At 44.8% G+C, this 12,959-nt stretch overlaps 1 protein-coding gene across 1 annotated transcript in view; it reads right to left on the bottom strand.

The window, feature by feature from the left end:
* Positions 1 to 11,511, bottom strand: part of LOC140207823 (uncharacterized) — a 189,751-nt gene extending 178,240 nt beyond the window's left edge. Inside the window, 2 exon segments of the mRNA XM_072276384.1 lie at positions 4,011 to 4,016; positions 9,323 to 11,511. Coding sequence (XP_072132485.1) covers positions 4,011 to 4,016; positions 9,323 to 11,462 — 2,146 coding nt within the window. The 5' untranslated portion in view covers positions 11,463 to 11,511.
* Positions 11,512 to 12,959: the final 1,448 nt, after the last annotated feature.

Raw genomic sequence — 12,959 nt, 5'->3', positions numbered from 1 at the left:
TATTTCCATTTCCCTCCGAGGGAAGTTGGGGCGTTTGTGAAGCGTCTCCTGCGGCCGGAGTCTGATGTGTCGCTGAGAGGTAGGAGGAGACCGCTCGGCCCGTCGGTTTGATGCCGGTTCCCCGGGGAGGGAGAGGATGAAGACGGGGAGAGAGGGGGCGGACAGGATGTTTGTCCCGGTGGGGACAGGAGGGGCTCATCTGTGGAAATGTCTGAGCCCACGGTGGTGGCGATTCACCACATTGGGGGGCAAACACCGGCAGACTGTTGCCCTGCAAGCGGGGCCAATGGTCCGGGCAAAGTGACAATTATTTGTGTTTTGTTGAGACTGTACCGGGAATATGGTGTAAAATCCCGCTCCCCACACTAACACGGGTCACACAGACCAAAGAACAAACTGCCGGAGGAACTCAGTGGGTCGGGCAGCATCTGTGGAGGGAAATGGACCGTCAACATTTCGGGCCGAGACCCTCCCTCTGGACTGAGAGTGGACGGGAAATAGTCCGAGAAAAGAGGTGAGGGGTGGGGATGGGGCAAGAGCTGGGGAGTGAGAGGTGGGTCCAGGTGAGGGGGAGGTGGGAAGGTGGAAATAGTGACGGGGGTGGGAGGTGAGTGGTTGGGGCAACACGGGGCTGCAATAGATGGAAATTAATTCCATAGAGGATTAACAAAGAGGTTAGAGAGTATTTGTTATAGAGAGTGCAATGAAGATTCACCAGACTGATCCCTGGAGTGGTGGGGTCATCATATGAAGAAAGATCAAATGTGATAACCCTTCCATTTATAGAATCGAGGACTAAGAGGTGAACACATTGAAATGCACAACATCATTACAGGCTGAACCAGGGATCCCAGTCTCTGAAAAAGGGGGTGGACTGTCCGGGACTGAGATAAGGGGAAATGTCTCCACTCCGAGGGTGGTGAATGTCTGTAAATCCCCACCACAGAGGGTGGTGAAGACTCAGTGATCGTCCTCACATAAAACAGAGGCCGGCAGATGTGTGGAGACCTAAAGTATCAAGGAAATGAGGATCGGGCAGAAACATGTGGCTGAGATGGGAGAGCAGCCATCATCTTAGAGGAGATGAATGGCCACCTCCTGCTGTTTCTCACTTGATGTTTCAGTGTTCCTGTCCAGTGAAGTTGGAGGAATGTGAATAGAAATGAGTGTTTACAAACATGGACGGATTTAAATGAAACCTGCACATTTCCGGTTTGGGTCTGAATTGTGTGTTGGACCGGGATGGGAATCGAGCCCGTGACTCTGTGACCTTGGGGTGGAGGGAAAGGGACAGGGACGATTTGGAGGGACGAAGTAAATACGTATCTGGTGTAAATATGGAATGATGTGGGAAATGTGGCGGATAGTTCAGGCAGCGTGCGAGGGGCGAGGAGCAGAGTCACCGGATCAGGTGGGAGACCCTCCACCAGCACATGATCCCGTTTCCTGTTCACGTTTTCCCGCAGATCTGCAGCATCTGCCGGTCACTGCTGGAGTGTACGTGTAACTTCATCTTTCACCCGTTCAGACAAGGCAGTGAGATCCGGGTCTGTCATGTCCTCTCGTTGTGGGTGGACAATGTTTTTTTCTGCAATATTTTCAGCATGTTTCCATATAACCACATTACAATTACAGCATGGAAACAGGCCATCTCGGCCCTTCTAGTCCGTGCCGAATGCTTACTCTCACCAAGTCCCAGACCTCAGACCATAACCACTGGGCTGAGGCCTGGGACTAGGCCTCATTCCACTGTTTTTACCTGCTGAAGGGCAGCCAATGTTTCTGGGTGTCTGACCCATTCATATGAGAACTTAGCCTTTTGTATTTATCTGAGCTTTTCATAAATGTGTACAGTTTAGTTCAGCTTCACTCCAGAATTTCCAAAGCAACAACCCAGTCAGTCAAATAGTTCCACACAATTAAAGTAGTTTACAGTATTACATTTTAATTTTATTTTGTATTACTTATATAATTTAACTATTTAATATGTATATTCTTATTTTAAATCAAAGGTAAAAATCTATTGTTATGAATTAAATTCTGTTGCTGCTGTAGAGACAACAAATTACATAAGATCAGCCAGTGCTATTAAACCTGATTCTGATAATTGGTCTGGGAGACCCACCACCGGTCACCTGATCCCAGTTACCGCAGATCGTAATGCGAGATTGAAGCCTTTTCTATTTATTGGTGTTCATCAGTTCAGTTAACTTTTCCTCTGTGGTTCCAAAGCAGAAGCTCAGTCTGTCTAATATTTCCACACAATTAAAATGGGGACTTATCATGTACTGAGCTACAGCTGCAGAGAAAGTGCAGTGCAGATAGACATATGGGGCAGGGTCACGTCGAGTTACATTGTGAGGTCGAGTCCATTTTATTGGACTGGAGACCATTAATTTGGCCTAGAACTGCAGACAGGAAGCTGTCCATGAGCCTGGTGGTACGCGCTTTAAGGCTTTTGCATCTCTTCCCCGATGGAGGTTTGGGTTTGCAGCAATAATGTCCAAAGTTGTGGGCATCTTTGAGTACAAGGCCTGCTTTCCCAAGGCAGGGGAAGTGTAGGAAGAGTCCATAGAGGGGAGGCTTGTTTCTATGATGTTTCCAGATGAGACCAAAGTTCTCTGCAGTTCCTTGCAGTCATGGGCAGAGCTTTAGCCATACGAAGTTGTGAAGTATCGAGAAGAAGCTCAGAGACCTCGGCCTTCACCCTGCCTTGTGTAGCTGGATCCTGGACTTCCTGTCAGATGGCTGGCAGGTGGTAAGAGAGGGATCCCTCACCTCTGTCTCTTTGACCCTCAGCACACGTGCCCCACAGGGTTGAATCCTTGGCCCCCTCCTTTACTCTCTGTGCACCCATGACTTGTGTCACCACCCACAGCTCCAATCTGTTAATTAAATTTGCTGACGACACTATATTGATTGGCCTAATCCCAAATAATAACTTTCAATTGATCAAATGCTTCCTGACAAGTCTCAGTCGAAACAGACTTTTCACCCTTCTTCAGGAGATTAGTCAGAGGAAGAGCGATATCAGCAAAGTTCTTACACAACTTACGATAATATCCAACCATTCCCAGAAACCTTCCAAGAGCCTTCTTACCAGTCTGTCACAAAAACTGTGGGTCAACTGTCTAAGAAAAATAACAAGATGGTTTGAGTCGCAAAAATAGATTGAGGTGCTTTTATTTACAAAGATAGTGGAAAAACAAAAACTTGGATGTCCACATGAAAACAAGAATTTTTAAAAAAAAATACTATACACATACAGACACAGCTTGCAATTGTCACCTGTCTGGTTAACAGCCACCCTCAGACTAAACAGAAAAAAAAACGACCCAAAGCCTTGGTAACCTGAGGCTTATAACAGCTAAGCCAATCTCCCTAGACTAACCAAAAGCTAATTAACTCAATTATCTTCCATTTCACACAATCTAAAACTCTACCACCAGTTCTCACAATAAACACATATACTTCATCACAGGATTCACCATTTCCCGGTTAAATAACTTGTATAAACCCCAAAACTTTACCACAAGATGAGTAATTAGGTAACATAACCCTTGTCCCAGGTAAAGATGGTATCCTCCACCATCGGCACACCTGTGCAGGTTGCTGCTGCCTCTATATAAGACAGCTCTATGCAGCAGCTCTGTTTCAGACCCAGTGACTGTGGAGGAGAGAAACGTCAGATTATCATGACACTTCGGCAAAACACTTACTGGAAAGATGAATATGAATAAATTGACCTGAGATAATAAAACTGTGACATAGTGTGTTTCTTTTTTTCATACCTGTTACTGCTGGGGATGAGTGTAAAATTGTGACTGTTGATTTATTGTGACATGTGCACTCACCACAATAACAGAGGGAATAATGTGTGTGGATGACCCTTTGGGTGTTTTACCGAGTGTGCCATGAGACATCTGTAATCAGTGATGGGCCTTCGTCACACAGTCGGAATAGGAACTTCAGAAATGGCCTGGATTTTGCCTGCACAGAAGCCAACTTGCCTTGATCTACAACACAGCCAAGACAGATCACAGTAGCATGGCCAAATTCACTCTTAGCTAAGTCAACTGTAAGGTTGGCCCTGGAAAGCCTGTCAAACAGCTCTTCTGCTACAGCTCTTCCCAAGTGTCACTCCCTGTGACTAAGTCATCAATATCGGCATCTGTGTGTCCTAACCCTTGAATTACAGAATCAATCATTCTCTGGAATGTTCCTGGAGCATATTTCATTCCAAATGGCGAAACATTATATTCATACAACCCAGAAGGTGTCACAAATGCAGAAATTTCTCTACCTCAGTCCGTCAATGGAACACACCAATACCCTTTCAACAGATCAATCTTTGTAAGAAATTACCTTTTCCAACCTTATCAATGCAATCATCCACCCTAGGGATAGGATAGGCATCTGTTTTTGTTACTGCATTTACCTTCCTATAATTAGTGCAAAATCTAACACTACCATCAAGTTTGGGCACAATAACGCAGGGTGAGCTCCAATCTGATGTTGAACGCCTAATAATACCACTTTCAGCATATATTCAATTTCTTGCTCAGCCAATTTACACTTTTCTATATTCATGCGATATGGGTGTTGTTTAATCGGTTTGGCTTGACCCATATATACGTCATGTACTGCAACCGTGGTTTGCTTGGGAACATTGGGAAATATAACTTTAAACCTCAGAATTAATTCCTTCAGCTGTTGTTGTTGCTTTGGCTGCAGATGAGCCAACTTGTTGTCCACGTTTTTGAGAACAACCGAGTTCATTAGCCTAACTGGGACCATGTTTGGCTTGTGAAAAGTCTCAGATGAGTCAATTGTTTCATTCTCAGGGCTGTCAGATTTATATGTTTGACAACACTCACCGATGGTGCCTGCTTGGCAGAATAAGGCTTTGTCATATTGATGTGTACCACCTGTGTTAGTTTACGTCAGTCGTGTGTTTTAATAACATAATTCACATCATTAATTTGAGAGACTATTTCATACAGTCCATTGAATTTCACTTGAAGTAGAATCATCAACATTGGAGATAAGGCAAGCACATTATCCCCCACCTAGTATTTTCTTTTGTTTTGGTCCGCTTAACAAACCAACACTTCACTTTGTTTTGAGAAATCTTTAAGTTTTGTCTCGCTAGACTACAGGCCTGGTAGAGTTTATTTTTGAACTTCAAAACATAGTCTAACAAGTTAACATATACATCCCCATCAATCCACTGTTCCTTTAACAAGGTCAAAGGTCCCCTCACTCTATGACCAAATACAAGTTCAAATGGGCTAAAGCCCAGTGATTCCTGTACCAACTCTCTTAAGCCTGATTTATACTTGTGCGTCAAGTGTACACCATAGGCACTATGTACCCTACGCCGCAGGGTAACGTGCACCTCTTCAAAAAAGTAACTCACGCGTCGCGGCGATGCAGACCGCAACAACTGTGATTGGTTCGCTTGGTAGCATTGCATTTCCGGTTGCTTTTCTCCACCATGTCTGTACACTGATGCAAAATAAATGGTTGGAGACAATGAACCAAATCGTCAAATCTACCTGCCGACATCCAAAAATATTTGAAATGCATTTACTCGTCCATGTCTCTCATGATGAAACTCAACAGTGTCAGAGAAACCCCACCGCCAACTTGCGTTTTGGTGGTGAAGTGCAGAGCGATGCAGACACAACTACGCATGCTCGCTGCGGCGTAGGGCTACACAAAAATTAAATCAGGCCTACGGTGTAGGATACGGCGTATCCCGAATGCACAAGTATAAATCAGCCTTTACGGTGAACAAAAGCAAATGTATTCCTTCATCCCATTTTTTTCCATTTTCAACACAGTATGTCTTAATCATTGTTTTGACGGTAGAATGAAATCTTTCGAAAGCCCCTTGTAATTCTGGATGGTACGCAGACGATGTAATTTGTTTAGCTCCCAGTTCATAAACTACCTGCTGGAATAATCCAGATGTAAAATTACTTCCTTGATCAGACTGGATTTCTTCATGCAAACCAAATAAAGTAAAAAACTTGTTAACAGCCTTCGTCACAGTTTTAGCTTTAATATTTCTGAGAGGTATTGCCTCTGAGAATCTGGATGCAGTACACATAATAGTTAGTAAATACTGATTAGTCTTTGGGAATGGGCCAACACAATCCACTATAAATTTGGAACAGGGTTCTTCGAATGCAGGTATAGGCCGGAGTGGGGTCACTGGGGTGACCTGATTAGGTTTACCCACAACTTGACAAGTGTGACAGGATCTGCAAAAGGTCACAACATCTTTCCTCAAATTAGGCCAGAAAAATTCTCTCATAATCCTGTTTACAGTTTTATTCTCTCCAAAATGGCCACCTAAGGGCATACTGTGGGCCAAAGTTAAAATTTCAGTCCAATAAAATTTAGGAACTACAACTTGGTGAATAATTGTCCATTCCTCACTCGCAGGTATAGCAGGTGGCCTCCACTTCCTCATTAACACTCCATCCTTGAGATAATACCCTACTGACATTTTCTTAATCTCATCATCTGAGAGAAATGTTTCTTATAAAGCTTCAATCTCAGGGTCTCGGTTCTGTTCTGCTATAAACTCCTTCCTAGACAGGGATAAATCTTTCTCATCAGACTTACTACCTGAATCCTGTTGAAACAATGAAGGCTGAAAGGTCCCTGACAAGTCATCATAACCTGAATCCTGGTCAACCTGATTTTGGCTATCAGGGGTATCAGAATCATGCTGCACAGAACTGTCTGCATTGGCATACTTTTTAGCCATACTTCGAGTTACTGCGATAAATGTTAAAATCCATCTGTGGGTCGTCAGTGGTTGGCTTAGTTGTCAACTGCACTGCAGGAACAATATTACCATCTGCCAGGTCATTCCCTAACAGCAAAGTAACATCTTCCACTGGTAAACTGGAGCATAATCCGATCTTAACAGGTCTCAAAACCAACCCTGACTGTAAAGTGACCTTGCGCAATGGCACGGAAACAATGCTGCCCCCAATGCCTTTAATAAGATTTACCTCACCTATGTTAGTTTCATCACCAAACTTTAGAACGCTGTCTGATATAAGTGACTGAGAAGCCCCAGTATCTCGAAGAATTTTCACTGGTACCGGGGTTGACCCTTCCGTTACTAATACAAACCCATCTGACATAAAATGATGGAATCCCTACTTAACTCAGTCAGACCTCTCAGTCCTTAACTGAGCCTCAGCAGAATGTTCAGAACCCTGTGGGTTTATAGGTGCTTCAACATACTGATCACAGGCATGTGGGACTGCCTCCTTTTCCTTTTTCTTCTTCAGGACAGAACAATTAGCCACCATATGACCAGCTTTCTTACAATAGTAACAAGGCAGACCAGAATATTTCTCCTTCAACTGCTTCCCTTCATCCTTAGTCTCGTCACTAGTCCCAGCTTTAATTTCTGGTTTACTCTGGTTATCCCTGCTACTCTTTTGGAAGCTCTTATTCTGGGTGAACTTAACCTTATGAGTTAAAGCAAACTTATCTGCTAATCTAGCAGACTCCTGCAAAGTGGCAGCATCCTTTTCATTTAAATACATCTTTATGTCATCAGGGACACACATTTTGAATTCTTCAATTAAAACCAACTCTTTCAAGCTGTTAAAATCATCATTTACATTTTTATATGTGCACCAGCGGTCAAAACACACAAACTTCTCATAAGCAAATTCCATATAAGTCCGGTTCACAGATTTCCTCAAATTTCTAAACTTTTGCCTGTATGCTTCTAGGACAAACTCATAAGCTTTGAGCACAGCCTGTTTCACTATGTCATAATCAGCTGCTTCATCAACTGTCAAAGCAGAATAGGCTTGCTGAGCCTTCCCCTTAATTACACTTTGTAAGAGAATAGGCCAACCCTCTTTTGGCCATTTTAAACCCTGAGCAAACTTCTCAAAATGCTGAAAGTATTTATCAACCTCTGCCTCGTCAAATGGAGGCACCAATTTAACTTCCCGACTGGCCTCAAACTTATCACCAGAGTCTAACGCTAGACCCCTTTGCTGCAATCTCTCTATCTTTTCCAGCTCGAACAGCCTCTGTCTTTCTGCTTCCTCTCTGTTTTTCTGCGTCTTTAGTCTCAACCTGCCTCTGCCTTTCCACAGCCTCTATCTTTATTTTTTCTAACTTGTGCGGGAGCTCTAGCTCACTAGGTTTACTTTCAGGAAACACCTCCAACTCCTGCATTTTAAACACACCCTCAGATACATAATACTCAGCTATTTTCCTCTGCATCTGTGACCTCCTCATTGTCGATTTCACCTTCACAAGTTTTAACCTTTTAGCAATACTCAGCAACTCAATCCTTCTGGTGTCCTCTAACGCCTCAGAGGTTGGCGCTTCCAGACATCTATCAACATCCATTGCTGCTGATTTTCCATACACAAATAAATCAAAAGGGATTTCTACAATGAAACCGATAACTGATCAATACGCCTCCAAATCTTTTCCTATATCGGATGCAGGCCCAAATTTTGACCCTGTAACACTTCTAAATGAGTCAGTAGCGATAGACTACACCTAGAGTCTGTTTTTGATGTTAAATCCACTATCTTTATTAGTACCTACTAACAATATAGTAACTTAAGCAAGATAAACAAAAGTTAACAGTGTTATATGTATATATGTGGGTAAATATAACTCCCAAACTATTGAGCTCAGGGGAAACAAGGTTTGGAGTCTTGAGATGGTAAACTATGAAAGTCCAGTTCAACCATAGAATAGTTGAGGAGAGAGAGGTATTTGTAATCCAGGGTAAGTGTGGAGAGAAGTCAATAACGTTGAATTCCACAGCATACATGGTGGTAAAACGAGGCAACAGTCGCTGTAGATTTTATCTGTCGTCATTCCAAATCCACATACAAATTATCACCAGAAGGTACTTGTCACAAGAGGTATCGTCTTGAAGTGAATTTCCACACCACACCCAGGCAAGGGTTAACACATAAGTGGTCTTCACAGGATACCCCAAAATAGATCCACTCCTATGGATCAAACGAGATGACAACCACACATTCAACGTATGCTGAATCAATAATTAACCCACCCTTGGGGGCATAGGAAAGTTCGAAACAGTGACCCTTGGCCAGTAGTTCCCTTGTTTTGAACCTTCCATTTTTCCTCCTTCATCTCTGTCTGACTCTGAGTGTCTGTGTCCTCGGTTAAAACTAAACAAGCTGTGAGTGATGTGAACAAGATGCAAGTCAGACTGATTTCCATTCTTAATCTCTCTCTCTCTCTCTCAAAATGACAGTCCACAGCAAACGAAATCTAGGGATTCATCACAATGGCCGTTCCCCATTGTGAACTGACTGGTGTGCCAGTAGGAGGGATGACTGAGTGAATCCTTTCCCACATTTTGAGCAGGTGAACGGCTTCTCCCCAGTGTGAACTCGCTGATGACTGTGTAGGTTGGATGACTGAGTGAATCTTTTCCCACAGACTGAGCAGGTAAACGGCTTCTCCCCAGTGTGAACTCGCTGATGACTCTGTAGGTTGGATGACTGAGTGAAACCCTTCCCACATTCTGAGCAGGTGAACGGCTTCTCCCCAGTGTGAACTCGCTGATGACCCTGTAGGTTGGATAACCGAGTGAATCTCTTCCCACAGACTGAGCAGGTGAATGGCTTCTCCCCAGTGTGGACTCGCTGATGTCTCTGTAGGCTGGATTGATCAGCGAATCTCTTCCCACAGACTGAGCAGGTGAACGGCTTCTCCCCAGTGTGAACTCGCTGATGTTTCTGCAGGGTGGATTGATCGGCGAATCTCTTCCCACAGACTGAGCAGGTGAAGGGCTTTTCGCCAGTGTGAACTCGCTGATGTCTCTGTAGGTTGGATGACTCAGTGAATCTCTTCCCACAGACTGAGCAGGTGAATGGCTTCTCCCCAGTGTGGATTCGCTGATGTCTCTGTAGGCTGGATTGATCAGCGAATCTCTTCCCACAGACTGAGCAGGTGCACAGCTTCTCCCCAGTGTGAACTCGCTGATGTGCCAGTAGGTTGGATGACTGAGTGAATCCTTTCTCACATTCTGAGCTGGTGAATGGCTTCTCCCCAGTGTGAACTCGCTGATGAATCTGTAGGTTGGATGACTGAGTGAATCTCTTCCCACAGACCGAGCAGGTGAACGGCTTCTCCCCAGTGTGACCTCGCTGATGTGCCACTAGGTTGGATGACTCAGTGAATCTCTTCTCAGAGACTGAGCAGGTGAACAGCATCTCTCCAGTGTGAACTCGCTGGTGAGCCATTAGCTTAGATGAGCAAGTGAATCCCTTCCCACAGTCTGAGCAGGTGAACGGCCACTCCCCACTGTGAACTGACTGGTGTGCCAGCAGTTTGGATGACTGACTGAACCCTTTCCCACATTCTAAGCAGGTGAACGGCTTCTCCCCAGTGTGAACTCGCTGATGACTCTGTAGGCTGGATGACTGAGTGAATCTCTTCCCACATTCTGAGCAGGTGAATGGCTTCTCCCCAGTGTGAACTCGCTGATGAATCTGTAGGCTGGATGAATTAGTGAATCCCTTCCTACAGACTGAGCAGGTGAACGGCTTCTCCCCAGTGTGAACTCGCTGATGACTCTGCAGGTTGGATGACTGAGTGAATCCCTTCCCACATTCTGAGCAGGTGAATGGCTTCTCCCCAGTGTGAATTCGCTGATGATTCTGTAGGCTGGATGAATTAGTGAATCTCTTCCCACAGACTGAGCCGGTGAACGGCTTCTCCCCAGTGTGGACTCGCTGATGTCTCTGTAGGCTGGATGACTCAGTGAATCTCTTCCCACATTCTGAGCATGTGAACGGCTTCTCCCCAGTGTGAACTCGCTGATGTTTCTGTAGGGTGGATTTATCAGTGAATCTCTTCCCACAGACTGAGCAGGTGAATGGCTTCTCGCCAGTGTGAACTCGCTGATGACTCTGTAGGGTGGATGAATTAGTGAATCTCTTCCCACAGACTGAGCAGGTGAACGGCTTCTCCCCAGTGTGAACCCGCTGATGACTCTGTAGGTTGGATGACTCAGTGAATCTCTTCCCACAGACTGAGCAGGTGAATGGCTTCTCCCCAGTGTGGACTCGCTGATGTCTCTGTACGCTGGATGACTCAGTGAATCTCTTCCCACATTCTGAGCAGGTGAACGGCTTCTCCCCAGTGTGAACTCGCTGATGTTTCTGTAGGGTGGATTGATCAGCGAATCTCTTCCCACAGACTGAGCAGGTCATTGGCTTCTTGCCAGTGTGAACTCGCTGATGTCTCTGTAGGGTGGATGAATTAGTGAATCTCTTCCCACAGACTGAGCAGGCAAACGGCTTCTCCCCAGTGTGAACTCGCTGATGTGCCAGTAGGTTGGATGACTGAGTGAATCTCTTCCCACAGACTGAGCAGGTGAATGGCTTCTCCCCGGTGTGAACTCGCTGGTGAGCCATTGGGTCAGATGACTGAGTGAATCCTTCCCCAAAAGTTCAGCAGATGACCAGCCTCTGCCCAGTGTGAATTGCCTGGTGTGTCCACAGGTGGGATGACCGACTGAATCCCTTCTCACACACAGATCAGATGAATGGCCTTGTCCAGTGTGAACTTGCTGATGTACCTTCAATTGAGATAACCGAGTGAATCCACTCCCACTGTCTGAGCAGGTGAACGGCCTTTCCCCTGTGCAAAATGACGGGCATGCTAGTCAGTCAGATGACCAAGTGAATCCCTCCCCACAGTCTGAGCTGGAAGGATGGTTGATTGAAATCCTTGCTCCACTTCTCAAACATCTGGACAGAGACAGCAAAACTGGCGTACTGGGTTTGAGATCCTAGGAGCTAAATTCCATCTCGTTTTTAACCTGTAAAAAGATTTACAAAATCCATCATTGGGTTAGGACCAAATTTCAGATGAGATTACTTGAGTTCTCAAGGTTTGATCTGGTTGCAATGAGGTTCAACCCAAGTTGGAGAGAGAAATCATCTTCTGACTGGGCACAGTGCTGGTATCTGGAATGGCCATCAATTCCTTGATGCTCTTCCTGTCTCTATAAGAATGGGGCATTTCTGCCATCTCCAATCTGTGACCTGGCTCAGTTTGCCTCTCTCCATTTGTATTATTCCCTGTTCCTGCTGAGCAGCATGGGTGCCTGGGCCCACAGTCACTGAAACAGTATCAGGCAAATTGTCTTTCTTGTCATGCATCTGGGATTTTCTTTTATGCATTATTAACTTTAAAGTGCCACAGATTTAACACCATATACAAAATTCCTGCTGAGATGAATGGTTGGTCTGCACAGCTGTTAAAAGAACTTACAGGGAATTTTTGTATTATTTCAGGTTCTTGTCACAGTCATCGAAAATTACAATACAGAAACAGGCCCTTTGGGCCATCTGGTTTGTGCTGAACTATTTAATCTGCCCACTCCCATACCCCTACCATCCAGGTACCAAACAAACCTCTTAAATGTTGAAATTGAGCTCGCATGCACCACTTGTGCTGGCTGCTCATTCCACACCCGGATGACCATCTGTGTGAAGAAGTTTCCCCTCATGTTCTCCTTAACGTTTCACCTTTTACCCTTAACCCATGGCCTCTGATTGTCGTCCCACCCCATCTCAGTGGTAAAAGCCAGCTTGCATTTACCCTATCTATACCCCTCATAATAGTGGTATACCTCCATCAAATCTCCCCTCAATCTTTTATGTTCCAAGGAATAAAGTCCGGACTTGTTCAATCCTTCCTAATAACCCAAGTCCTCCAGACCTGGCAACATTGTTGTGAATTTTCTCTGAACTTTTTCAACCTCTTTTACAATGTTCATGTAGGTAGGTGACCAAAACTGTAAACAATACTCCAAATTAGGCCTCACCAATGTCTTCTACAAGTCAACATAACGTCTATCTATTGTTGTCAGTACTTTGGTTCATGAAGGCCAATGGGCCAAAATC

The sequence above is a fragment of the Mobula birostris genome, chromosome 13 (genome assembly GCF_030028105.1).
Source record: "Mobula birostris isolate sMobBir1 chromosome 13, sMobBir1.hap1, whole genome shotgun sequence".
Lineage (NCBI taxonomy): Eukaryota > Metazoa > Chordata > Chondrichthyes > Myliobatiformes > Myliobatidae > Mobula > Mobula birostris.
The sequence above is the reverse complement of the archived record's forward strand: the minus strand, read 5'-3'. Positions and strand labels throughout refer to the sequence as shown.